Raw genomic sequence first — 27,994 nt, forward strand, 5'->3', positions numbered from 1 at the left:
GCTGGCAGAAGCTAGTGGTAGAACTACCACTCAGGTTCAGGGTGGGATGATGAAGCCACTGTCTGGTTCTCCAGGGCTGGACTGGTAGCTCAGGGCTCATCTGGGTTCAGAGACTCTTCCCGACTCCTGCCAATGTTTCACCTGCCTCTCCTCGTTCCTCATGGAGCCTGAGTGAGACCTTGGAACCTGTCAGGGGGGCCACATAGACTCCCCTTCAGCCCTGGGACACAGGTGAGAGCTCAAATCTCTGTCTTCCTAGCAGAATGGCAGGCAAGGAGTTACAAAGGAGAAAACCGCATGTGCGGGCCATGTGGGGGACACGGAATGGTTTGAGATGGTTTATGAAGGGAAGCGCATGGAGACCGTACTGCTGTGGCCAGGGGTTTAGGAGGAAGTGTGGCATATGCAATCTTCTTTAAGACATGCCACCACCTGCCAACTCAGGGCTCCTCTCTGTTCAGGTCTCTACCTCTGAGTGGGCAGTCCTGAATGCCTTAGAATCAACTATGATGCCAAGACAGACACTTTATTTTCCATGGGAACTACACAGGCACTCATGGGTACAAGGAGGGGGGGGGGCTCTCCCTCCTGAATATGACCTTGAGAACTTGTCTAGTGTGCTGTACTCTCCAGCACAGGCTGAGTGGGCTGCTCTCAGCCAGTCCTGCCAGCCCAGGGCAGTTTCAGTCCGGTTTGGCTTCCTGGGTTGAAATCATATAATTTGTCAGACCCAACTACGGCCAAAGATAATGACAATGATGCTGTGGCAGGGCCTACAGCTGGGAGGGGGTGGGCACTTGCTCCTTATAGAACAAAAGTGGGCTTCATCTCTGAGCCTCCTCTTCCATCCTCATGGTGTGATTTTCTTAGGACCCCAGGCCTGTTAGACAAAGTATTCCAGCTTCTTGGGAGTCTTGATGGAAGTGGGGGTGGGGAAAAGACCGCCCAGATTCTGCAAACCTCTTGAGTTGACTGCCTGTTTGTATTCATGACTCTCTGCTGCCCCTGTGTGGTTGTGAGGCCAGTAGACGCCCTACTGCTGTGCCTGTCTATGTGTCTATGTGTGTGTTTTGGGGAGGAGGGGGCACTCAGCAAGGCTGGAGCTGAGACAGAACCAGAGAAAGCTGACCCTTGTGTCTGCTCTAGAGAGCAGGAGGTCTCCTGCCCCCACCTCCCTCCTGTGGGTTACAAAAGTAACATGAGGGCAGTTGTGACACCAGTTGGAGGACCCTTACTTACCAAAAAATTGAAAGAAAAGATGGGGCTGATACTCATTTGCAATGGCAAAGGCTAGACATCAAGAATATGAGGGTAGCTGGGTGGTCTCTGACCTTGGGGACCAGTTCCCCCTTTCTAAGCTACCCTGACAACTATGGCCACATTGACCTAAGAATTCAGGGTGGGCAGATCCTGCTTTGTCCTGGGAACAGCTGCCCAAGAAGCCATTACAGAAGCAGGGAAAGGAACAGATATGGAGGGAAGTTGAGTCTGTCCATCCCTCCTTTGGTCAATCCTTGCACATCATCTCTCTCAGGTCAGCCGTGGACTAGGAGCCCATGGGTCCTGATCCAGCACCTGCTATTTGCCATGACAGAGTCCAGGTCTCTAACTCAGGCTGCTATGCTGGTAGTGTCCAAGTTGATGGAGCCCTCAGATGTGGGTGTGCTTCAGAATCACAAGAAGCTTGTTTAGATGCCTGTCAAAGTCTGAGAAGAACAGCTGCTCTTGTCTATTGGCCTCTTTTTATGGTTGAGGAAACTGAGACACAGTTTGGTCTGGATGAAGGTCACTGCTGAAGGTCATAGGGTTTCCACTTGGTATCATTCTCCTCCAGTCCAATAAATTGGCTCATTAGTGTGGCCACGGCTCCCATTCAGAGGTTCCAGCCCCTTGGGATGTCTGGGAAGGTGCACAGGAAGCTCCCTCCCTCTACATCCTTTCTGTGTCCTGCAGCAGAGTACCCACCAGGCTGATGACCTGGGAGGCTGGCTGGACCGTGTCGTACTCCGCGAACAGGTGGCACACATTCTCCTGTGACTCTGTCTGGCTCTTGGCCACAAACCCGAAGATCCTGGTGGGAGAGAATAGCCTGAGTGAGATGACCCAGAGAGACTGGCAGAGGTGATCTCCACTAATATAGTGCTCCTCCCTGTCCCTTGCTTAGCTCTCTGAGGGTCAGATATGTCTCTTCTGTCAGACTGGGTGATTTCGGAGTTCAAGATCTAGTTTTCCCTCCTTTTGAATGAGGGCTCTCTGAGGATAGGACCTGTGAATTCCTCATCAGAGTGGAAGCTTTCTGAGGGCAAGGATGTGTCTTGGCCATCAGACTGGGGCATCCTCATAGATAAGACTCCCTGTGGTCAAAACCTGTGCCTCCTACATAAGACCGAGGGCTCCCAGGCTCATGTCTCCTTCTTCAGACTGGAGGCTTTCTGAGGACTGGGGCCTGTGCCACCCCCATCAAAACCATGGGCTGTCTTAAGGTCAGGACATGGCCTCCCTCCTTCCTTAAGTCCCTCCCCTTGCTGGGTCCCAGGCTATGGCCCAGGGAAACTTGTACGGTGGCCGACAGTGCACATGAAGGCCTTACCAGGAGGGCTTGCAGTACTTTTGCCACCTGGGGGAAAAAGAGATGGACAGTGATGAGTACTGAGGCTTCTCTGCATTTCACAGAACTCTGGCTGAGCAGCAGGAGACAATGGCCAGCTGTGTCCACACCCCACCAGGTCCCGCCCTCCCCTCATCCTATTGTTCCTGGCCCCTCAAGGGTCACAGGCTTTATCTGTGACCCCAGTCCCAGAGTCAGCAAGAAACCTCAGTGGGCAGCTAGGTCCCACATGGCTGAGTTTGGCCCAGCCTTGAACTTACTTCCGTTGCTCAGGGTCCATGCCACAGAAGCGGAGGGTGGCGAGGGGGTAATGGCGCCGGAAAAACACCCTGGAAGGGGCAGGGGGAGAAGGATAGCTGGTGGGAGCCTGTCCTGGTGCCACATTCTACCTCCATCCTCTTCAGCTCTCCCAAAGGTCAGATGCTCTGCTCTCCAAGAAGCCTCTCAGACCCCTTAAATCCTCCTGTGACTGTTCCCACTGCTGGGCCATGGGGCACATGTTTGCACTTCTCTTTTCTTGGAATGAATCTGCCTTGTGTCCCGAATCTTCAGGTTTTCTATCGTCTCCCTGCTCCCCGCCCACTATGTTATTCGACTGCTTGAGGATGGGAATGACATCTTGCTTATCTTGTTCCTAGAGGAACCTGCTCTAGGGCTCCTGCTACACTGTGAAGCCCTGAGCCTGAGCAGGGGAAGGAGTGATCTCATCCATTGTGTCCCAGTGGGCAGCCAGAGTCTGGCCTCCTGTAGCTGTTCCATCAGTGGATGCAGACTTAACCAGTGCCCAATGCGTACTGGTTAATTTCAACTCCACTGGTCACAGGGAAGGGAGACTTTGGTAGGAGGTCATTGGTGTGAGGCCCAGAGAAAGCGGAGAACTTGCCTGGAGTCACTTAGCAGGTCACTGACCACATTGGGTCCAGGATCCTGAATCCTACCTTCATTACTGATCCACAGCCATCTCAGCCATCCCATTCAGATCCCCCTGCCCAGCCCAGCAGCCCCAGGGCAAGGGAAGTTTCTTACTTCCTCTGGACATCAGTCAGGGTGATGCCTTGCTCAGTGACTTTGAAGTGGACTACGGTGGGTGTGGGGAGGACGTCTCTCTCAAAGGTGGTTGAGATGGCCTTCCGCACGGCCAGGGCTCCACTCAGGCTCTCTACACTCACGGAGGTCAGGTACAGGGCATGGCAGCCTGTGGGTTGTAAATGCTGTGTTTGGGCCTTGCCAGGATCCACCATGCAGGGGTAGGTGGGGTCACCCACACCCTGGTCCTCCCTCTACCCAGAGCCAGGTGTCAGGGCTCTTCCTTCTTCATGGACCCAGTGGGGTTCCTCTGAGCCATGAGGCAGGCAGAAGGCAGGCAGGCAGGGGTGTGTAGGTGACTGCAATTTGAGGCCAACCCCAGAGGACTTTAGAAGCATCTGTTGCTTTGCCTTGCTCTGGCCTCTGGCCCTCTAGTAGAGTAAAGGAGGGACTGTTGTCCTATGTGTAGGGATGTCCAGGCAAACTTTCTTTCTGTCTAGAAGCATGGTTGGCACTGCCTCCACCTCTACCTACCTTGGAGCCTTGGTTGTTCATTGTCAAGAGAAGGTGAAGACAAGAATGGGGAGGGGGCCCATTGTAGGAGCTGTCACTCAGACAAGTACGGATTTGTGCCTCGACTCTGGATGGAACAGGAGCAACTTTTCCCCTGTAGAGACTCCCAAGACTTGGACATGACACTCCACAGAGAACCCCAATCCTAGAGATCACCTCTAGGGCAGGTATCTCAGAACCAGAGAGACCCCAGAACATCCACATGTGTGCATGTGTGTGCAGGACAGGGTATAAGCCTTACTAACCTCCTTCTCTCCTGCCACTCCCCCATCCCCCTGCACCCCCCCACTCCAGACTGCAGCCTTCCACCTCTAGTTTATAGGGATGGGGAGGACTGTAGGGCACCTTATTAAGGATGAAGAAACAAAGCTGTAATGGGAACATGTATGGACTTGCATGGGCATGTATGTGCGTGGGGCCGGGAGGTACCCTCCGGAGGCACAGCCAAGCCTGGAGCCGCCCCCATGCCACTCACCTGCAGATTTCTTCAGGCAGGAGCCTCGGCTGTCTGTAGTGGGGTCTGAGGAATCTCCACCTCCTAATTCTGAGCCAAAGCAAAGGAACAGGCCCCAGAGGGGGTGGGGGCAGAGTGAACAGGACTCTTCTTATAGGAACATAAATCCCTTTGAACATGTCCTACCTCTGCCCCCACCTCCAGGAAGCAAGCCCTTGAGAAACCTGATGTGATTACCGTAATTAGACAAACAGGGCCACTTGCAGCAACCCAGATGCCTCACTTGTAAGCTTTTGATCCCTCCTTCCCCTCCTCACTCCTCTAGCCTCTGGACTGCTGCAGTTACCTGGTCCTCAGAAGACTCTGACCTCCTTCCTTCTTTCGGACCCCATCCCAAACTCAGGCCTTTCTTTGCAGAAATTAGGGAGGCTCCCCATCACCACACCGGGGCTCTCCCTGCCCTGACTCCTCTCCCAGATCCTTTTGCTGCTCCTCCTGCATATCCTGAGATCATCTACTCTGGCTAGTCTTGCAGCTTTCTGATCTTGGTTCCAGGTCTTATCTGTGTGCCTTTGGGCAATTTATTCAGCCCCTCGAACCCTCCTTTTCTCATCTGTGAAATAGGAGATAACACCTATTTGACACAGTTGTGGTGAGGGATGAGTAACAAGGGAGTGCCCAATAAAGGTTGGACCTGGAAGAAAAAAATACCCGAAACCTTTCCAAACCAGCTGATTTATGCTCCTTCCATCCTATGAAAGAAAGCTCCTATTTATCAAACATGTACTCAGTGATAAGAGCCTCATCTGGACCCAATCATTTAACCCCCAACTAATCCTGTAAGGAGATATGATGACAGCTGTCCCCATTTCATAGAGGAGGAAACAGAGGCTCAAAGAGGTTGGACATTCTCAAATTCTCAATCAGGAGATACTGATGGATTCCAGACAAAGTACTTTTAACCATGATACTAATGCATAAATAAAGTGAGACGTGACCACTAGGAGCCTTTCTAGTAAGAACAGAGAGGCCTAGTGCCCTGGTGTTGCCTTTTTGGGGCCCAGACCTACCTTTCTGTGGGATAGTAAGTTTGCAGGGCAGGGCCAGGGCCATGATGGAATGCTGGCACACAAAGGCAGAGAGGCTCCCTGCAAGGAAACAGGCCATCCTGTGTGAGAAGCCCTTCCCAGGACCAGTGTCCCAGCCTGGAAAGGTGGTGCCCACCTAGCGGCCTGTAGGCTGGAGAGGCTCACCAAAGTAGGGTTCTTCATCTGCTCCTTTGAGATGCACCCCTTTGGCGGAAGACTCGATGAGGAAGTGGCGGATGAGGTCACTGTTGTCCTCACCTGGACAAAGGCAGAATATAGTGTGGATGGATGGGAGTTCTAGAGTCCAGTGTTGGCCAAACACCAACCAACTCATTCTCTGACTAGCTTCCTCCTGGTCCATCTGGACAGTAACTTGTTCATCCCCCAGCCTCTGGGTGGGACTGCCAGTAGGAACCCTATTGTCAAGGCCTCCTGCAAAGGAGGTGCCAATGTGTTTGCTCAAAGGCTTCTGCGTCCAGTAATTCTCTTCTCTGGAGATCTTCCTCTTGGTCTCAAGAGCTACCAGGGATGGTGGATGGTTCCAATGCCTGCTGAGATCAGATCTTAATTCTTCAGCCTGATTTCTCTCTCCCCCACTGACTCCTTCCCAGGGGCTATTATTCTGCACCAGATGGTCCCTGCTGGAGCTAGGCTGGCCCTGGAGGGTGCCCAATGCTCCTTTATATCTTCTCCATCAGCCGTCCTCCTTTCTGTGCTTGTTGGCACAGTGATAACCAACACTGCCCCAGAGGTCACTTTCTTATTTAGGCAGAGCAGCATATGGTGTGGAGAGCATGAAGTTGGGGTTTCCTTTTTTTTTTTTTTTTTAAATATATTTTATTATTATTATTTACTTATGATAGTCATACAGAGAGAGAGAGAGAGGCAGAGACACAGGCAGAGGGAGAAGCAGGCTCCACGCACCGGGAGCCCGACGTGGGATTCGATCCCGGGTCTCCAGGATCGCGCCCTGGGCCAAAGGCAGGCGCCAAACCGCTGCACCACCCAGGGATCCCGAAGTTGGGGTTTCCATCCCAGCTCTGGGAGGTCATTAACTAACTCTTGGAGCCCCATTTATCTCATCCATTTGTTACATGAGAGCTACACTTCTGGAGCTTGGGGAGGGGCTGTTACTGTTACATAATGATCTATTTTTCTCTCTCTTCCCAGTGAGGTACCCTAGTGCAGGGTGGGTGCCCCACAGAAGTGTGTTGCGTGTGTGAGACCCCAGGAAAGCATATGATAAGCTATCACACGTGTGATAAACTAGCACATATGTGACAAACTATCACGCACATGTGAGAGGCCAGGGCCCACATGTGATAAAAATCATGCATGATAAGCTGTCACACATACATGATAAGCTAGGGCACACACATTAAGTTCCTTCACAATAGAGCTGGTCTGGACAGAGGGGGGCACCCAGAGGGGAGCTTCCTGGAGAGGGGCTGGGAACTTCCTCCTCTTCCCCTCCAGGAGAGCAGAGCAGGGACCCTGGGGACTCCAGGAGGCAGAGGCAGCTCAGGCCTGCCATGGAAAGGGCTCTTTACAGAGCCTCGGTGGAAGAAGGCAGCTGGGAGAGGTGGCCCTTCCTCCTAGGAGTCCTTACGGGCGGCGGGCTGCAAGGTAGTGGAGGAGCTGGGCCTAGAACCCACCATACCCCCTTGCCTCTACGAGGCCTTGAGTGGCGATAGAGATGAGTGCATACCTGATCGGTTTGGGCTAGGTGCAGGGGCCTCCTGTACCTTCAAGGCAAGGCCGAAGGAGCCTCGGTAGGAAGAACTGTCCCTCACGACGAAAGTCCCTGGCTCCTCCTTCCTCAGCAGCTCGATTGCTGGAACAATCCTTGGGTCAGAGACAGTTACCCCCCTGACCTGGACACCCTCTGTCTCCCAGCCCCATAGGGTCTTCATAGAGCAGACATTACAGAATCACCTTGTGTTCCCAAGAAGTCCTTCCTATTGTCTAATCCCCCCCCCCCTTCCTGCTGCAGTCCTCCATTTTCTTGGGACATGAGGTTCACACGATACCTCCCTTCCCTGGACTTACAATTTGCCATTCCCTTCCCTATCATGATCCAGGGCCCCATCTGCCTGATGCAAAGTGCAAGACCCAGGCTTGACTCCTGGATCACTCATCCCTCGAAACACAATGCTTCCTTTTACCTTGTTCCCGGGTGATGCTTGGCTTAAACCAGTATTTAGATGTGTCCATCACAAACTTCATGGTGGGCTGTATGTCCCTGGTAGGACCTGGAGACAGATAGGGGGACCCTTTAGGCTGAGGGGAGTGGGGGACCCTCTCATTAGTCCTATTCAACCCACCCTACCCTACCCGAACCCTGTTGTATCTCCAACTGCCTGTAAGAGGCAAAATCTAACAGAATTCCAGGGTTTGGCACATCTAGGACCTAGGAGTCTCCCCTTGTATCCTTGGTAATGAGTCATAAACAGATAAAATCTCAGTTTAATGAGAAACAGTTTCTCAAATCTAGTGTTGTCTGGTGTGGACTGAAAGAAGGGCTAAATACGGGATCTAAGATGCATCATGTGTTTGATTTTACCCATTCTTCCCCCTTAGAATCCTACAAGTGTCCTGGGGGTCATATAACAGTTTGGAAAAGAAGATGAACTAAAAGTTTGAGGAAAGGAAGGCAGCAGATCTGGGCAGACAAACCCCTGAAGAAGTCAGGAGATAGGATTCCTGACTCTGATTTGGGACAAATGTCTTGCTCCTGAAGCCCAGAGAGGACCAAGTGTACTTGTACAGTCTCTGAGGGTCTTTGACACTCCAATAGCCTGGGAAGTTAGCAGTTAGCCTGGATTTTGTTTTGAGAATGGTTTGCAGAATTTGATTAGACTCCAGGGTATAATTAGTGATATCCTGGGGTGTCACCAAACCAGGATGGGAATATCACCAGATTAAGTACATGTGCTCTTTGTGATAACAAAATGGCTATTTTCCCAGGTCCATAAGGCAGAGAACAGTGGTTTTCAATTTTGGCATCTTGAAAAGGTGTGCTGTGGCCAGTTGAGGGTAACTCATTATTTAAAAAATGTACTAAAGTCTGCAAATGATTTGTCCTGGGAAAATGATCAGAGCAGATTCACAGGCACACCTGTCATGCCATTTTCTTTTGTTTATGCTGACATGGCTTCCTGAATGGTGGCGTGGGCCAGAGTGAACATCATCCCCCACCCCAGGAGTCACCCTGATGCTTGTGGCTGAGTGAGGGGACAGTAGGGAGTGACCCTGGGGCTCTGCAGGAGCTCTACTCTGGAGAGGTGCACCATGTGGGTGCTAAGCCTGAGCCTCTGTGTTTACTGCTTTGGGCTCTGGTTGGTTTTGTTCTTTTTGGACGATTGTAGTCACAGACTACGGGAAGGAGGGTGTTTGCGTCTTGTGGTTTTTAGCTGTCTGAATTGGAATGCATTGTCTCCGTCCGGCTCTCTGTGTGCTCGTCATCTGCGAACGTCAGAGGTAGGGCTGACTCTGTCTCCTTCTCCCTCTCTTGGGTTAGTCATCAAGCCTGCTGTTTTCATATCCCGAGGGTCTCCTGGCTCTGTCCTCTCTCCTCTGCCCTGCCCTGGTGCAGGCCCCTGTCACAGCTTGTCCAGACCACTTCAGTGATGAAAACCAAAACAAAACTGCTCTCCCTGCAATTCAGCTGTCATGTAGCTAGCTGCCAGAGTGATCTATTGAATGTGTACCTCTGATCCCAAAACTTTTCTGTGTGAGCCTCTCTGCTAGTACCCCATGGCCTAGCGGATGGAATCCACTCTTTAGTGTGGTATTCAAGACTTCTCAATCCTGCCCCAGATTACTCAATTACTGCGCCCCACACCCAACACTCCAGTCATTTCTTAAACATGCATGTGCTTCTACACCTTCATGACCGTGGACTCATTGTTCCCTCTGCTAGGAATGCCCCTCCTCACCTGCTCTGGCTGAATACTTCTTTAAAAATTTTTTTAATTTAAATTCAATTTGCCAACATATAGTATAACACCCAGTGCTCATCCCATCAAGTGCCCTCCTTAGTGCCCATCACCCGGTTACCCCATCCCTCCACCCATCTCCCCTTCTGCAACCCTTTGTTTGTTTCCCAGAGTTAGGAGTCTCTCATGGTTTGTCTCCCTCTCTAATTTTTCCCCACTCAGGTCCCTCTTTTCCTTTATAATCCCTTTCACTATGGCTCCAGACTTTTGATCCACTTTCCAGATCCAGCTCAGATGTCACTTCCTCTGAGGAGCTTTCCCAGTTTTTCAGACCAAAAGGAGCATCCCTTCCTTTGTGGTCCCAAAAGACTTAGGACATCTCTTTACTTCTGTGTTTATTCTACTCTATAGTGATCCTTGGTTTTTGTCTCTCTTTCTAAACTGTATCTGTCTCTTTGTCTCTACTATTTGGCAAAGTGCTTAGCACACATTAGGTATTCAAGTGTGTTGAACTGCTATTGCAGAAACTCCCACTGATGTTTTGTCTATTTCCCCAAACCAAACCTTACAACATTTGAAGTATTGGTTTACAACTTACCCTCCGAGGATGTGGTGAGAGGGGCATCTGGCAGGGTCTGGCTATGGCTCCTGGTGGCTGGACAAGAATTGCTGGAAGAAGTGGCCCCAGGTCGGACAAAGTCCTGGCGTCCTAGAATCTGCTGGGATGGGGGAGACCCTGGTTCTGGGTAGCCGTTGATCAGCACAATGGGTATGTCCACCATGGAGTTGGTGATGGATGGTGGGCAGCTGCTGGCATGTTCTTTGGCCAGTGGTGAGGAGTGGGTTGCTCTGGGCTGGCCCATATTTGGGGTGGGGTTGCTGGGGGCTTGGAAGTCACTGGCTCTTGTACACAGGGACACTTGGCCAAGGCTGTGGAGGCTGGAAGAAGAGCTGGCTGGGCTTTCCAAGGATCTAGAAGATGATTGATGGCTGGACATACTGGAATGGAGGAGGGACTGGCTGCTGCAGAGGGAGGCACCAGATAGGCAGGGTGTTAGGATGTCAGAGCGGACACACAGGGGCCAGAGCCAGGCTCCACAATCTACTGATCTGGGGTACCCAAAGCTCTGGTTAAATAGTGTATTGCATACTCCATCCCCCACAGCCCAGAGCAAAGTGCATATCCACCTGGATTCCCAAGGGATGCCGAAGGATACAGAAATGTCCCTGCACTGCAGAGTCTTGGCCATTTAAAGTAGCCAATGAGCTGATCCCCTGCAGGTCATGTGGGCTTAGGCTGAACTGGATCCCCTCTGTCTTCTCAGCCCGGCAGGTCTGACCGAGTTATCACACAAGTGCCCGATATTCCCAAGAGCCCTGCATGCAGGCTGGACCATGTCCATGCCGGATGCAGAGGGAACTCCCCAGCTGGAGGAAGAGGAGGAGGCCAGCTCTGCATCCAGCCAGACTTCTCTCTGAACTCAGAGGCCCATGCCAATGGCCATGGCTGTGGAATCCCAGCCTTCTTGCCAAGGACTGCCTTGGCACATCGACTTTGGAGTCGGTGTAGGGAACAGAGGTCCTGTGGTTTGGTTCTCCTGGGCAGGACGGGTGTGTGTGCAGCTTTACTATGAAGCCAGCAAACTGGGCTGGGCAACTCTGTCCTGCTAGGTTTTGCTAGCAACAAAGAATAAGAAGGCTTTTCTTTTGTAAATGCTTTATCCTAGGCCCCCCAATTTTATTTACATCCGTATGTTTTGAGGTTTAAAAAAAAATCCCTTCCTAGAGATGGATTGTATGTGTGCTTGGAAAGGATCAGGTGAGCCCCATGAATGTATCAGTTCTTTTCCCAAGAGGTAGACATAACTCAAAATTTTTGTATATTGAGTTATATATATTCTAAATATTTGAGGAAAGCTTGAGGTCCAAATGACTGTGATGGCATAAAAGAGAATATTCACTCTTTTGTTTTTGGTGTGCACTCTGATTTTGGTCAGATAGAGCAGGGTGCCTCCTCTATGATTTTAGGGTGTGTGTGTGTGTGTGTGTGTGTGTGTGTGTGTTGTGGAGGCAATATCAGAAACTATAGTGGGAGCAACTTACCTTCCAAACACGTAGCTGACATCAGATGCTGGGCTGGCTGACAACACAGACACTCTGCTGCCCCGCTGTGGGGCCAGGCCACCCAACCCCTTCTCCAAGCCTGGAGAAACTGCCAGTGGGGAGCCCAAGCCTTGGGGGCCTGAGGCCTTATTCCCCATGCAGGGGATGGAGATGCTGGGAGAGGTTGAGGGATGAGAGGAGGGAGCCCCAGAGGAGGGAGGGGGGCGCTGGTGCCCCCTGCCCTGGCTCCCAGAGAAGATGAGGCTCTCTCTGCTGCTTCGAGTCTCTCGGGGGATGTCTCTGGAAAGGAGGAGGCCACCACTGCGTGGGGAGCCAAAAGGTGGGGTGACAGATGGGCTGGAACAGCACTGGGGGCCATCATGACACCTTGATCTGGTGGAGGTCACCTCGATGTACTTTATGTCTGGGAAGAGAGCAGAGCATTGGTGAAGCCTGGGAGCCTAGACTCACAGAATAAGAGTGCTGGAAGAGTCCTCAAGACCATCTGGTCTCTCCACTTTTAGACAGGTGAAGAAACCAAGGCTTAGAGAGGAGAAATTTGCTGGATTAGGATTAGCATCCAGCTCCACCTCCTAGGTGCAGTTCCAAAGTCAGCCTCCCTGTGATTTCTTCCTTTGGTGGGGAGATGCAGTGGAATGAACATAGACCTTGGAGTCAGATAGACCTATATTTCAGATCTGGCTCTGCCATTTACTATCAGAGCACCTGGCCAAACGACTTCACCAACTAGAGCCTCAGTTTCCATACCTGTGAAATGGGGTGACTATATGCAGTCTCTTGGTGTTACAGTAAAGATAAGATGAGATGAATGTAGGTGGCGGCATAGCACTGTTCCTGGCACATAGTAAATCCTTTAAATCTAGGAAACCCTCTCCTGAGTGAATGTCTCCCTCCCAGGTTAAAATGACTGCTTAATAGAGTGTGCCAGTCACACTCTATTTCTGATGCCTCCATTGCTCAGGGCTTGTGAAGGCTGTTTCTACATCTGTGCCTACAATGAAGGCAGGGGTTCTCATTCCTGGTTGCACATTAACATCTTTTAAGAGTCCTAATGCCTAGGCTACACCCTGTGCCAATAGATCAGAATCTCCAGGGTGAACCCAGACCTCAGTTTGTTTATTTCCCCTGCTGATTCCAGTGTGCACCAAGCCACACCACCGTGGCCCCCAGCCCAGCAGTGCTACTTCACCTGGGAGCTGGTCAAATGTGCAGAATCTTGGTTTCCACCCTACACCTGCTGAATCAGAATCTGCATTTTAGCAGGACTCCCTGGAATCTGAGTTAGAGTTTGAGAACACTTTAGAGTTTGAGAACTCTGCTTTAAGAGCAGGAGATCCCCGGGGCCTGGCTACATGATCAAGCTGTGGACCTCCCAGGCCACGCTTTTAGCTGGTACACAATTGTTGTTTATTCAACATGCCCCAGGGTGGTGACTCACTCCAATGCTCTTTCCATTCCCCAGTGGGGGACACCCAGGACTCTTGTTCTGAGGACTTCCTCCTCCCTGGAATGGGGCATCCAGTGGTTTTCCTCATGGTGAGCATGGACACCCCTCCTCCTGACCTGGGGGAGGGGAACTGTTCTGGCTGCTATTCTAGCAAAGATGCTGGAAGGTGGAGGCTACCTAGCTGCTCCCTCTCAGAGGCCTGTTAGGTCCTGCCTCTGGATTCCCAGGTTGGGAACTGGGGCAGAGTTGGCGGGAAACCGCACCTATGGCTCCTGTCTGCCAGCTTCCCACCCCCTTGGGCTTTGGCATAGGTACCAATGCCCGCCCACTCTGACTGTGGAATCCCTGCTTGCCCTGGCCCGCTCCAGGGGAGGACCTCTGAGCTTCCTTGCGGTTACTGCCTTTGTCTGAGTCTGCTTAGCCCGGGGTGGGGGTGCAGGATTACTCAGATGAGGGGGCCGCTGGCAGACTGACCTGGGCATGCTGTCCCAGGGCTATAGGAACAGGCCTGGCTTTGCTGGCAGACAAACCCAGGCGTGAGTCCTGTTTTTGCCACTTTCCTGCTAGGAGGCATCAGGCTCTCCTAATCACCATAGGCCTCAGTTTCCTTATCTGCAAAGTGGGAATCTAAAACCAACCTCCTGAGGTTGTGGTAAGGATCAAAGACACTGATGAATGGTGCCAGAAGCCTGGCTCTTGGTGAGCATTAGAGAACTTCTCTCGCCTGTCTGCTTTTTGAGGCCAGTATTGGCCAGATGGCTGACATTGTCCAGCTATGGTGGGAGTCCCACTGCTGAAAGCAAGAGAAGACTATCTGGCACAATGTCTTGTGGGTTCTGAAAGAATAGAGGTCTTGGAATGGGGTAGATTCTTCTGGAAGGTTGTCAAGCACAACTTCTTTTTTTATAGGACTTTATAGTGTTTATAGCAGCAGGCATTGCTTTTACAGAGGAGGAAACTGAGGCTCAGAAAAGTGTGGCAATGGAGCTGGCATTTGTTGCATAATTTTTAATAAGGGCTGATATTTATTGAGTGCTGTGTGCCAGTTCTGTTGCAATCATGTTACCTGTATTCGCTCATTTAACCCTCATGAAGTACTGAAGTAGAAAATATTATGAATTCCATATAATAAATGAGAAATCAAGGCTCAGAAAGGCTAAGTGAGTTATCCAAAGCCACACAGCCAGGGAGTGGAAAAATCTGACTTCTGCTTCTGTGATCTGTTGTGGTGTTGGGGGGCGGGGGGGTTTGCCTCTTCCAGGAGGAGGGGCTCCTCATGACCCTTTCCCAAGGTCCTGTCCTGTGAGAAGGTACATGGCTGCTTTGGGGAGGGTCTCTTGACCTGGTGAAGCTCTGGTATTCCTGCTCACGGGTCATCCAAACATCGCAAAGGGCTTGCTCCAGGGACTGATCAAGCAGAGGAGGGTAGGAAGGGAGGAAGGAAGAAGTCCTGGAGCTGTGAGTCACCCCTTGCTGCTGCCCTGAGGTGCATGTGGCTAGGGAAGGTAGAGGCCCCCCACACCCTCACCTGGGTGCAGCCACTGTTTACAGGCCCATGGGGCAAGTCTGAGCAATGCTGGGTGGATGTAGGCACCAGGCCAGGCTGGTAGAAGGGGGCACGTGGGTGGGGGGCAGAGAGACAGTTATTAGACACCCTTCACTTGGGATTGGCAAACAGCCTTGCCTGGCTGAAATTGCTGGAAAATGAAATGTGGGTGCCTAGTCCAAAGATGGGGAGGAATGGTGGAGATGGATATGGTGTTTGCTTGGAATAGTCATGCTCCCTGTGAGATGGGGGCCCCCCAGGGTAAGTCTGAAGGCAGGTAAGCAAGAGGCAGGGGCAGGGAAGCTGGAGGAGATTTGTGAGCACTGCGAGAGGTGGAGCCCGAGAAGAGGAGCCTGCAGGCTGCCTCCAAACATGTTTGTTCTTTGAAGCTCCAGAGAGCAGGAAACTAGCTCCAAAGAAGAGAGGGAGAGAGGGAGGGAGAGAGGGAGGGAAGAGAGAGAGAGAGAGAGACAGAGAGAGAGAGAGAGAGAGAGAGAGAAGCAAGAACACAGACTCTGGGGGGCCAGAAACCCAGGGTTTGAGGCAGAGGCACTACAACGCACTGGCTGTGTGATCATGGGTCATTACTTCTCTCTGAGCCTTGCTTTCTCATCTGTCAAATGAGGCTACCACTGTTTCTTTCAGGGGGTAGATGCTGAGATCATGCACTACAAAATCTATCCATCTATATTTAGGGGAGGGAGAAACAGGATCGCCAATGCTTAATTTTTAATTTTGCCAAGCGAGGACAAAGAGAAACAGTGAACATCTGCTAGCACTACAATTATAGAACATCTTCCCTCCGACACCCCAAGAAAAGGAAGGATGAGAGGCAAAGGGAGGGCATCCCACACATTTGGATAAGTTTGGGACCAATGAAAACTCATCACGGAGACAGAGCCAGTTACGCTGCCACAGGCTGGCAAGTGCTCTGTCACCAGTAGTGGTGGTCTGAGGGGGGTGGGGGGGTTTGGTAGGTTGAGATGCAAGAGACAGGTAGGTGCCAGCCATCACAGTGATACACTGTTAGTGATCACAGTGATCACAGGGAAGAACTTTCTAACAGGAAACTGACTATGCCGTCTGTCTCAGGAGGTCATGAGCTCCCAGGCATCACTGCCATTCAGGTAGAGGTTAGAGGAAAGGATTTTCTTTTTCCATCAGAAGATACTAGGCAGAACTAGGTGTCTTCATCAGAAATCTCTGACCATTGTTGGCTGCCCACTCATCCCCCGAAACCCCCCTGCCACGTAGAGTCAGGTGGATGCATCCCCACGACGGCAGGTTGAGCCCAGCCAGGGCATTTGAGAACACAGACTACTGACCATTGCCCGATGGGGGAAGGGGATGTTGTCAATGTCCTCACCCCGTACATATGGACATTCCACAGAGACTGGTCTTGCCCCAGCGGGCCTTGAGTGTGTGGAACCCCTGCCTTGGGGCATGAACATTAAAGCCCTGGGCTTGCTCCTGCCAATGGTAATTAGACCCAACCACTTCCCTGCAGAGACATGCCTATGACTGGCCTCAAGAGGCAGGAAGATCTTGGGAGATAGAGGTGGTTCTTTTAACAGCCCTGGCAGGCAATGCTCGATGGGAGGGGCAGGAGGCAGGCTGGAGACTTGGAACTGGGGCGCCAGAGAACCTGGGTGCCAGCCTCACCTCCACCCCAGACCCTGTGTCTATCCTGGGGCAAGTCCTAAATGCAAACCTCATGTTTAATTAAAACAGATACCGTTTATAATGACTAACACCATGCCAGGATTTCTGATAAACACCCAACAAGTGTTATTTCTTTAAAACCCTGCAACCCCCTTTGAGCTAAGAACTCATTTCTATTTTACGGATGAGGAATATGAGACAAAGAAGGGAAGTCAATAGCTCGTGTAATGTTTGCCCGACTCCAGTGATTAGGCTAGACTGGCTGAAGTCTATCAGCCTCAGTTTTTTCATCTGTAAAATGGTGACAAGATATTCCATGATAGATTGGGAGGATTAAATGTTCTCCTGTAAGGTACTTAGCACAGAGCCTAGATATAATAAGTGCTCGATAATTAGAAATTCTCATGGACCCTATCTCTAATCCTTTTTCCCCCCTTATCTCTAATCCTAATTGTACCCCTTTACTTATGCTGATCCTTTAAACCCCTGGAGACCTCAGTTGTCTAGCCTAATAGGGCTGCTCCTTGACCCTTAAAGTATACTTGAAACTCTTTATTTGGGAAACTGACACCAGATGTAGGAATTTCTAGATTCCCTTGGATGTGGTGTATTGAAGATGGCTTGTACAAGATTGCAAGAGCTGATTGTTAAATTTTAGGATTTTGTCCAGCTGATTTCTAAACTCAGACATTATTAAAAATTAAATTATATAATATAAACTTACAATAAAAAACAAAAGTGATAAATACAATTTATCATATCCCCATTATTTTACTAAATTTTTCTATTATCTAGACTCTTTTTTTAAAAAAAGTTTTATTTATTTAGGAGCACCTGGATGACTCAGTTGGCTGACCATTGGACTCTTGGTTTCCACTCAGGTTATGATCTCAGGGTCATGAGATAGGGCCCTGTGTCAGGCTCTGTACTCAGCATGGAGACTGCTTGAGATTCTCTCCCTCTCTCTCTCTTTCTCTCTCTCCCTCTGCTCCTTCCCCCACTTGCATGCTCTGGAGCTGTCTCTCAAAAAATAAATTTATTTATATTTTATTTATAAGATTTTATTTATTTATAAAATCTGGAAAAAAATAAAGTTTTATTTATTTAAGTAATCTCTATATCCAGCATGGGGCTCGAAGCTTGAACTCATGATCCTGAGATAACAAGTTGCGTGCTTTTCTGACTGAGCCAATCAGGTGCCTATTATCTATACTCTTGAGGTTCTTTCTTTCTTTTTTTTTTTTTTTAAGAGTTTATTTATTTATTCATGAGAGACACATGGAGAGAGAGGCAGAGACACAGGCAGAGGGAGAAGCAGGCTCCGTGCAGGGAGCCTGATGTGGGACTCGATCCCGGGACTCCAGGATCACGCCCTGGACCAAAGGCAGACGCTCAACTGCTGAGCCACCCAGGGATCCCCCCTCTTGATGTTATTTCTATCTATTGTATTGGTATGGTAGAAATAGTATATGTACTGTAATGGCCTTCTATAGGCATGTCTTTCAATGCTACATTCAGTGACATCATGTTGGTAGCTTGAAGTTGGCCATGGTAGGAGAATGTATATGTGAAATTTGGCAGATGTTTTAAATCAGGGCTCTCTCTCACCCCATTATAGAACTAGTTGTTAAACATTTACCAGTACACCACTGCTTAAACACAGCAGGGGCCTGCCCTAAATAGACTGAATTCTGTGTCTTTCCAACCCTACTACTTCCAGCTTGGGTGTTCCCAGAGAGATACTCCCCTAAACCTATAAAAGCTTCAGGGGACCCTGGTTAGGACCTAAAGAGATATATCATAGAGCAGTGAGGCTCAGGTTCAATTATCAAGCTCTTAATTATAAAGAGATATATCATAGAGCAGTGAGGCTCAGGTTCAATTATCAAGCTCTTAATTATATGTATGGCATTGTATGAAATTCTTATATATATATATATTAGCTTATTTAAAGTCTCTGAAAAAAAATAACATAAAGCAGGTATCCATCACTTTTCTAAACTCAGTAACAAAATAGAATTGGATAGTGAGGGAAACTTGTATATGGGATCCCTGGGTGGCGCAGCGGTTTGGCGCCTGCCTTTGGCCCAGGGCGCGATCCTGGAGACCCAGGATCGAATCCCACGTCGGGCTCCCGGTGCATGGAGCCTGCTTCTCCCTCTGCCTGTGTATCTGCCTCTCTCTCTATCTCTCTGTGACTATCATAAATTAATAAAAAAAATTAAAAAAAAAAAAGAAACTTGTATATATCTTTTACATAGGAGAGAAAACAGAGAGGTTAAGTAACTTGTTTAAGGCTGCAGAGCACCTCCCAACAGGACATTGTCCCCTGCTCCTCTGATTTGATTGAAAAGTCCTTCTTCATGAGGTGTGGTCCCCAAGTACCCCCTCCTGGCACTGTGCCTCAGGTCCTTACCCAAGGCTTCAGGCTCATCTTTCTTTATCCTCGAGGTAGTGTTCTTGGTGGGCTCAGCCCAGGGGCTACCAGCTCCTGAGGGGAGCAGCTGGAAGGTGGGGTCCAGTTCTAGAATCATCTGGTGAGGCTCTCCAGTGAGAAGTCGATGTAGGAGTCAAGGTCCTCCAGGGTCCCCCCCTTGGGCTTTGGCATAGGTACCAATGCCCGCCCACTCTGACTGTGGAATCCCTGCTTGCCCTGGCCCGCTCCAGGGGAGGACCTCTGAGCTTCCTTGCGGTTACTGCCTTTGTCTGAGTCTGCTTAGCCCGGGGTGGGGGTGCAGGATTACTCAGATGAGGGGGCCGCTGGCAGACTGACCTGGGCATGCTGTCCCAGGGCTATAGGAACAGGCCTGGCTTTGCTGGCAGACAAACCCAGGCGTGAGTCCTGTTTTTGCCACTTTCCTGCTAGGAGGCATCAGGCTCTCCTAATCACCATAGGCCTCAGTTTCCTTATCTGCAAAGTGGGAATCTAAAACCAACCTCCTGAGGTTGTGGTAAGGATCAAAGACACTGATGAATGGTGCCAGAAGCCTGGCTCTTGGTGAGCATTAGAGAACTTCTCTCGCCTGTCTGCTTTTTGAGGCCAGTATTGGCCAGATGGCTGACATTGTCCAGCTATGGTGGGAGTCCCACTGCTGAAAGCAAGAGAAGACTATCTGGCACAATGTCTTGTGGGTTCTGAAAGAATAGAGGTCTTGGAATGGGGTAGATTCTTCTGGAAGGTTGTCAAGCACAACTTCTTTTTTTATAGGACTTTATAGTGTTTATAGCAGCAGGCATTGCTTTTACAGAGGAGGAAACTGAGGCTCAGAAAAGTGTGGCAATGGAGCTGGCATTTGTTGCATAATTTTTAATAAGGGCTGATATTTATTGAGTGCTGTGTGCCAGTTCTGTTGCAATCATGTTACCTGTATTCGCTCATTTAACCCTCATGAAGTACTGAAGTAGAAAATATTATGAATTCCATATAATAAATGAGAAATCAAGGCTCAGAAAGGCTAAGTGAGTTATCCAAAGCCACACAGCCAGGGAGTGGAAAAATCTGACTTCTGCTTCTGTGATCTGTTGTGGTGTTGGGGGGCGGGGGGGTTTGCCTCTTCCAGGAGGAGGGGCTCCTCATGACCCTTTCCCAAGGTCCTGTCCTGTGAGAAGGTACATGGCTGCTTTGGGGAGGGTCTCTTGACCTGGTGAAGCTCTGGTATTCCTGCTCACGGGTCATCCAAACATCGCAAAGGGCTTGCTCCAGGGACTGATCAAGCAGAGGAGGGTAGGAAGGGAGGAAGGAAGAAGTCCTGGAGCTGTGAGTCACCCCTTGCTGCTGCCCTGAGGTGCATGTGGCTAGGGAAGGTAGAGGCCCCCCACACCCTCACCTGGGTGCAGCCACTGTTTACAGGCCCATGGGGCAAGTCTGAGCAATGCTGGGTGGATGTAGGCACCAGGCCAGGCTGGTAGAAGGGGGCACGTGGGTGGGGGGCAGAGAGACAGTTATTAGACACCCTTCACTTGGGATTGGCAAACAGCCTTGCCTGGCTGAAATTGCTGGAAAATGAAATGTGGGTGCCTAGTCCAAAGATGGGGAGGAATGGTGGAGATGGATATGGTGTTTGCTTGGAATAGTCATGCTCCCTGTGAGATGGGGGCCCCCCAGGGTAAGTCTGAAGGCAGGTAAGCAAGAGGCAGGGGCAGGGAAGCTGGAGGAGATTTGTGAGCACTGCGAGAGGTGGAGCCCGAGAAGAGGAGCCTGCAGGCTGCCTCCAAACATGTTTGTTCTTTGAAGCTCCAGAGAGCAGGAAACTAGCTCCAAAGAAGAGAGGGAGAGAGGGAGGGAGAGAGGGAGGGAAGAGAGAGAGAGAGAGAGACAGAGAGAGAGAGAGAGAGAGAGAGAGAAGCAAGAACACAGACTCTGGGGGGCCAGAAACCCAGGGTTTGAGGCAGAGGCACTACAACGCACTGGCTGTGTGATCATGGGTCATTACTTCTCTCTGAGCCTTGCTTTCTCATCTGTCAAATGAGGCTACCACTGTTTCTTTCAGGGGGTAGATGCTGAGATCATGCACTACAAAATCTATCCATCTATATTTAGGGGAGGGAGAAACAGGATCGCCAATGCTTAATTTTTAATTTTGCCAAGCGAGGACAAAGAGAAACAGTGAACATCTGCTAGCACTACAATTATAGAACATCTTCCCTCCGACACCCCAAGAAAAGGAAGGATGAGAGGCAAAGGGAGGGCATCCCACACATTTGGATAAGTTTGGGACCAATGAAAACTCATCACGGAGACAGAGCCAGTTACGCTGCCACAGGCTGGCAAGTGCTCTGTCACCAGTAGTGGTGGTCTGAGGGGGGTGGGGGGGTTTGGTAGGTTGAGATGCAAGAGACAGGTAGGTGCCAGCCATCACAGTGATACACTGTTAGTGATCACAGTGATCACAGGGAAGAACTTTCTAACAGGAAACTGACTATGCCGTCTGTCTCAGGAGGTCATGAGCTCCCAGGCATCACTGCCATTCAGGTAGAGGTTAGAGGAAAGGATTTTCTTTTTCCATCAGAAGATACTAGGCAGAACTAGGTGTCTTCATCAGAAATCTCTGACCATTGTTGGCTGCCCACTCATCCCCCGAAACCCCCCTGCCACGTAGAGTCAGGTGGATGCATCCCCACGACGGCAGGTTGAGCCCAGCCAGGGCATTTGAGAACACAGACTACTGACCATTGCCCGATGGGGGAAGGGGATGTTGTCAATGTCCTCACCCCGTACATATGGACATTCCACAGAGACTGGTCTTGCCCCAGCGGGCCTTGAGTGTGTGGAACCCCTGCCTTGGGGCATGAACATTAAAGCCCTGGGCTTGCTCCTGCCAATGGTAATTAGACCCAACCACTTCCCTGCAGAGACATGCCTATGACTGGCCTCAAGAGGCAGGAAGATCTTGGGAGATAGAGGTGGTTCTTTTAACAGCCCTGGCAGGCAATGCTCGATGGGAGGGGCAGGAGGCAGGCTGGAGACTTGGAACTGGGGCGCCAGAGAACCTGGGTGCCAGCCTCACCTCCACCCCAGACCCTGTGTCTATCCTGGGGCAAGTCCTAAATGCAAACCTCATGTTTAATTAAAACAGATACCGTTTATAATGACTAACACCATGCCAGGATTTCTGATAAACACCCAACAAGTGTTATTTCTTTAAAACCCTGCAACCCCCTTTGAGCTAAGAACTCATTTCTATTTTACGGATGAGGAATATGAGACAAAGAAGGGAAGTCAATAGCTCGTGTAATGTTTGCCCGACTCCAGTGATTAGGCTAGACTGGCTGAAGTCTATCAGCCTCAGTTTTTTCATCTGTAAAATGGTGACAAGATATTCCATGATAGATTGGGAGGATTAAATGTTCTCCTGTAAGGTACTTAGCACAGAGCCTAGATATAATAAGTGCTCGATAATTAGAAATTCTCATGGACCCTATCTCTAATCCTTTTTCCCCCCTTATCTCTAATCCTAATTGTACCCCTTTACTTATGCTGATCCTTTAAACCCCTGGAGACCTCAGTTGTCTAGCCTAATAGGGCTGCTCCTTGACCCTTAAAGTATACTTGAAACTCTTTATTTGGGAAACTGACACCAGATGTAGGAATTTCTAGATTCCCTTGGATGTGGTGTATTGAAGATGGCTTGTACAAGATTGCAAGAGCTGATTGTTAAATTTTTAGGATTTTGTCCAGCTGATTTCTAAACTCAGACATTATTAAAAATTAAATTATATAATATAAACTTACAATAAAAAACAAAAGTGATAAATACAATTTATCATATCCCCATTATTTTACTAAATTTTTCTATTATCTAGACTCTTTTTTTAAAAAAAGTTTTATTTATTTAGGAGCACCTGGATGACTCAGTTGGCTGACCATTGGACTCTTGGTTTCCACTCAGGTTATGATCTCAGGGTCATGAGATAGGGCCCTGTGTCAGGCTCTGTACTCAGCATGGAGACTGCTTGAGATTCTCTCCCTCTCTCTCTCTTTCTCTCTCTCCCTCTGCTCCTTCCCCCACTTGCATGCTCTGGAGCTGTCTCTCAAAAAATAAATTTATTTATATTTTATTTATAAGATTTTATTTATTTATAAAATCTGGAAAAAAATAAAGTTTTATTTATTTAAGTAATCTCTATATCCAGCATGGGGCTCGAAGCTTGAACTCATGATCCTGAGATAACAAGTTGCGTGCTTTTCTGACTGAGCCAATCAGGTGCCTATTATCTATACTCTTGAGGTTCTTTCTTTCTTTTTTTTTTTTTTTTAAGAGTTTATTTATTTATTCATGAGAGACACATGGAGAGAGAGGCAGAGACACAGGCAGAGGGAGAAGCAGGCTCCGTGCAGGGAGCCTGATGTGGGACTCGATCCCGGGACTCCAGGATCACGCCCTGGACCAAAGGCAGACGCTCAACTGCTGAGCCACCCAGGGATCCCCCCTCTTGATGTTATTTCTATCTATTGTATTGGTATGGTAGAAATAGTATATGTACTGTAATGGCCTTCTATAGGCATGTCTTTCAATGCTACATTCAGTGACATCATGTTGGTAGCTTGAAGTTGGCCATGGTAGGAGAATGTATATGTGAAATTTGGCAGATGTTTTAAATCAGGGCTCTCTCTCACCCCATTATAGAACTAGTTGTTAAACATTTACCAGTACACCACTGCTTAAACACAGCAGGGGCCTGCCCTAAATAGACTGAATTCTGTGTCTTTCCAACCCTACTACTTCCAGCTTGGGTGTTCCCAGAGAGATACTCCCCTAAACCTATAAAAGCTTCAGGGGACCCTGGTTAGGACCTAAAGAGATATATCATAGAGCAGTGAGGCTCAGGTTCAATTATCAAGCTCTTAATTATAAAGAGATATATCATAGAGCAGTGAGGCTCAGGTTCAATTATCAAGCTCTTAATTATATGTATGGCATTGTATGAAATTCTTATATATATATATATTAGCTTATTTAAAGTCTCTGAAAAAAAATAACATAAAGCAGGTATCCATCACTTTTCTAAACTCAGTAACAAAATAGAATTGGATAGTGAGGGAAACTTGTATATGGGATCCCTGGGTGGCGCAGCGGTTTGGCGCCTGCCTTTGGCCCAGGGCGCGATCCTGGAGACCCAGGATCGAATCCCACGTCGGGCTCCCGGTGCATGGAGCCTGCTTCTCCCTCTGCCTGTGTATCTGCCTCTCTCTCTATCTCTCTGTGACTATCATAAATTAATAAAAAAAATTAAAAAAAAAAAAGAAACTTGTATATATCTTTTACATAGGAGAGAAAACAGAGAGGTTAAGTAACTTGTTTAAGGCTGCAGAGCACCTCCCAACAGGACATTGTCCCCTGCTCCTCTGATTTGATTGAAAAGTCCTTCTTCATGAGGTGTGGTCCCCAAGTACCCCCTCCTGGCACTGTGCCTCAGGTCCTTACCCAAGGCTTCAGGCTCATCTTTCTTTATCCTCGAGGTAGTGTTCTTGGTGGGCTCAGCCCAGGGGCTACCAGCTCCTGAGGGGAGCAGCTGGAAGGTGGGGTCCAGTTCTAGAATCATCTGGTTGAGGCTCTCCAGTGAGAAGTCGATGTAGGAGTCAAGGTCCTCCAGGGTCCCTGAGGCCTGCTCACCAGGGGACTGTAAGAGGCAGCTGGCTTTGGCTCCAGGCTGTGGGCCCTGCTGGCACCTGCTGGGTGGTCCCTTGCAAGGCATAGGAGCCATCAGGGCCTGGGCTCCCCAGCCTTCTGTGGTATAGTAAGGACACTGGGGTGGTAGGCTGGGGCTGGGTGCTGGATGCAGGGCCCTCCTGGGTTCTTCACAGGGAGTCAAGCCAACTGCATGGCCTCCTGCCAGCAGGGGACTGGACATCACTTGCGACATGGTGGAGACAGTGACCTTTGGTTTACCTCTAGCTTCAAACCAGCCTCACTTACACCCCAGAGAAGTCACTTGCCAACCAGGAACGCCCGGGACCTGAAAGAGGCCAGGGTTGGGAACTGAATAACTTTGGTAGATGAAATGCCTGCCATTCCTCCTCTCAAGTAAAGGCATATTTATTCATTCGTTAAAAGCATACCAGAACCAGACTTCTTGGGTTTGTAACTCGGCTCTACCACTTACTAGCTGTACAATATTGGGCAAGTTAATTAACTTCTCTGTGCCTCAGTTTTCCTTAACTATAAAATACATTAAGATTTATAGCATGCTTAGAACAGGTGCATGGCATGTAATCAGCATTATGCAGGTGATTGTCAAATAAAACCACTTCAATAGAAGTTACTGAATATCTACTATGTCACAGCCTTCTTTTTTTAAAATTTTATTTATTTATTTGAGAGAGAGAGAGAGCATAGGCAGGGGAAGGGGCAGAGGGAGAAGCAGAAGCAGACTCCTCGCTGAGCAGGGAGCCTGATGTGGGACTCCATCCCAGGACCCTGGGATCGTAACCTGAGCTAAAGGCAGACATTTAACTAACTGTGCCACCCAGGTGCCTCACAGCTGCCTTTATTAAATAAATACCAGCTAATATTTATTGAGTAATTACTATGCACATATATTATACATAAAGCCTTTTAAGCTCCTCCTAATAATGCTATGAGGTAGATACTATTATTTTCCATTTTATGATGTGTGAATGGAGAGACAGAGAGGTCAGTAACTTGCCCAAGCATCATACTGCCAACAAGTGTCAGGGCAGGACTGGACCGCAGGCTGTCTGATGCCGGGAACCCTGCATTTAGTTGCTACCACTTGTGACCAGTTAGTGAAACAGACAAGCTGGTGAGCAATTATAAACAGTGTTACCAAGGAAGAGGCAAAGCAGAGGAGAATTTGTAGGCACAGTGCAGGGGTCAGGGAGGGACTTGGATTCTTAACTCCTTATGTAGAGGGATATCTGACGTCTAGAGAGGGCATATGATTTGCCCAAGGTTGCACAATAAGTTAATGAAAAAAGCCAGGCTCTCTTGTCCCCCATGGCTCCTGTAGGCTCTGTTGCCAGACCTCTCCTTGGCCAGGGCCTGAAGGGGACGGTACATCTCAGGCCTGGGAAGTGTGTCTATAAATGGCAGTGGAAGGAAATAAGCCTCCGAGCTCCTTCCTGGGGGCAGCTGAAGACATGGAGCTGTGGCTCTTTCTTCACATGCTCAAAGTGGCCTGGATTTGTTGGGGCAGGATCTCGGTGCATCCTATAGGGTTTTTTTGCTGGGCCCCACAGAGGAGGCTGGGGTTACTGACATTGCAGAACACGCTGGGGGCCTGGATCATCACTCAGGACCAAAACCTAGGATGTCTGCTTACTGCTTAGAAACTGCTTTTGTGCTACCCTTTCCCCTCAGTTGTCCCATCTATATGATGGGGATATAATAGTAACAGAACTTAAAGTTTACTTGTTTCATCTTCTCTTACTGTGGATCTGGAGAGGTTCAAGGATTTGACTAAGGTCATAGAGCCTGCAGAACCCACCCACTGGTGGCACCGGGGTTTGAACCCAGTGGCTTTGAGCCTGGGTGGTCTTGGCTCCACAGTCCCAAACTCTTAACCCTATGTCACTGCTTCATAGATTTAAGACCCTTTTCATGTCTGCCCCGTCTGGGATTCTGGAGCCCAGTGGGACAGGCCTGGGGTTGAGCAAAAGGCAGGGCATCCCTTCAGGCTCTTGTTCAAACTCTTCTCACTTTGAATACTCCCTGACTCACTGCCAGAACCCACAGGGCAGGGGCTGGGTCTCACTCCTTTATTCCTGGACACCCTCACCAGCCTACTTCTCTCACTCTTTTTTTCCTGCTCTAAGGTAGAGGGGAGGGCTCTGGGGCTCCAGACTCGTGTGTGTGTGTGTGTGTGTGTGTGTGTGTGTATACACATGTTGGGGGTGTGTAGTGGGTAGGGAGGGCTCCGGCCAGCACTGCCCTACTCATAGATCCCTTCCATATATTCCCCCTTCAGAGTTGACCTCCTATATCTTTCTTTGTTTCCAAGGGCTCCGGAGGCAGAGGGATCCTGAAACCTCAGCAAATCCCTGCTCCCACTTCATTGACTTACTCTCTCCCTCCCACTATAAGCCCAGGTCAGTGAAGGGAGAAGGTGACAGAAGGTGAAGCCCGAGCCTCCTCAAAAGCATTTTGTTATACTATATGTTGGCAAATTGAATTTAAATAAAAAAATGTTAAAAAATTAAATTAAAAAACCCCACAAATGGAATGCCTATTTCATGAGATCTTAAATTATTTCCCCAACTTGGCGAGGCATTATTATTCCATCTTTTCCAGTGTGCCATTTACGTTATTTTTACTATTATTGCTAACATCAATATAATGGACACTGAATACCTTCTGTTATTCATGGAAGAACAAGGTTTTCTAACTACTGGGCCTTTGTTCAAATCACAGTATAAATGCCAAGCAAAATAACAAACCAAACAATAAAGGCTTATCAGTCCTTGCAGTTAAAAAAAAAAAAAAACACATTTTGCTTCAATAGCCCACCCTCACACTCCACCCCCATCTTTGAAGAGTGGCTTCTGGTTATTACATCCCCTCTACCCAGATCCAGTGAAGCAGAACCTGGCCATCACCCCCACCCCTGGACTTCTGGCAACCTCTGAAGAGCCCAGCACCGGGGCTCAGGGCCAGGCCTTGTGCTCTGGGCTGGGAGGCAGGAGGCCTGGGTTCTGTGTCCATTCCCTTCCCAAGTCTGTGACCTCGGGCAAGAGCCTCCACCCATCCTCCCCGCTCCGGGACCTTGGTTCTCTCATCTATATACTGAAGAGTGGGTGCAGATTTCATTCTCTTAAAGTGCTGAATTCTGGGGTCTGTTGTCCTGAGACTACTCTCATTTCTCTCTGTTTTTACTTCCAGCCCCCAGAACAGGTGGAAAAGCTGAGGACAAAAGGTTCAATGAGTCAGGCTGGCAAAGGTGCTAAATCTCCCTCTCTTCTCTTTAGAGAATAAAGGCACGTACCTGGTAACCAGGGCAGGCAGACCGCTGTGTTCACTCCTGGCTCCTGAGACCAAGACTCCTCAAAGTCCAGGTGAGGACTAAGCGGA

At 49.3% G+C, this 27,994-nt stretch overlaps 1 protein-coding gene across 1 annotated transcript; it reads right to left on the bottom strand.

Annotated features, from left to right (window-relative positions):
* Window positions 1-83: 83 nt before the first annotated feature.
* Window positions 84-27,977, bottom strand: TNS4 (tensin 4). Its single transcript, XM_041724084.1, has 13 exons — window positions 27,909-27,977; window positions 24,392-24,923; window positions 11,791-12,214; window positions 10,286-10,710; window positions 7,915-8,001; window positions 7,458-7,583; window positions 5,915-6,007; window positions 5,732-5,809; window positions 4,683-4,751; window positions 3,635-3,803; window positions 2,869-2,937; window positions 2,591-2,617; window positions 84-2,071 (listed from the first exon to the last, which is right to left on the bottom strand). The coding sequence occupies exons 2-13, from the start codon at window positions 24,828-24,830 to the stop codon at window positions 1,930-1,932; spliced, it is 2,148 nt and encodes a 715-aa protein (XP_041580018.1). The 5' UTR covers window positions 24,831-24,923; window positions 27,909-27,977; the 3' UTR covers window positions 84-1,929.
* Window positions 27,978-27,994: the final 17 nt, after the last annotated feature.

The sequence above is a fragment of the Vulpes lagopus genome, chromosome 12, assembly GCF_018345385.1.
Source record: "Vulpes lagopus strain Blue_001 chromosome 12, ASM1834538v1, whole genome shotgun sequence".
In the NCBI taxonomy this organism is placed as follows: domain Eukaryota; kingdom Metazoa; phylum Chordata; class Mammalia; order Carnivora; family Canidae; genus Vulpes; species Vulpes lagopus.

Bases quoted from the DNA above. Each gene is read 5' to 3' on its own strand.
- TNS4 (XM_041724084.1), bottom strand. From the start codon at position 24,830: ATGTCGCAAGTGATGTCCAGTCCCCTGCTGGCAGGAGGCCATGCAGTT. The intron at 5,810-5,914 runs GTGAGCCTCTCC...GTTTCCTTGCAG, and splicing joins AGATGAAGAACCCTACTTTG to GGAGCCTCTCTGCCTTTGTG. The intron at 2,072-2,590 runs GTAAGGCCTTCA...CTCTCCCACCAG, and splicing joins AAGTACTGCAAGCCCTCCTG to GATCTTCGGGTTTGTGGCCA.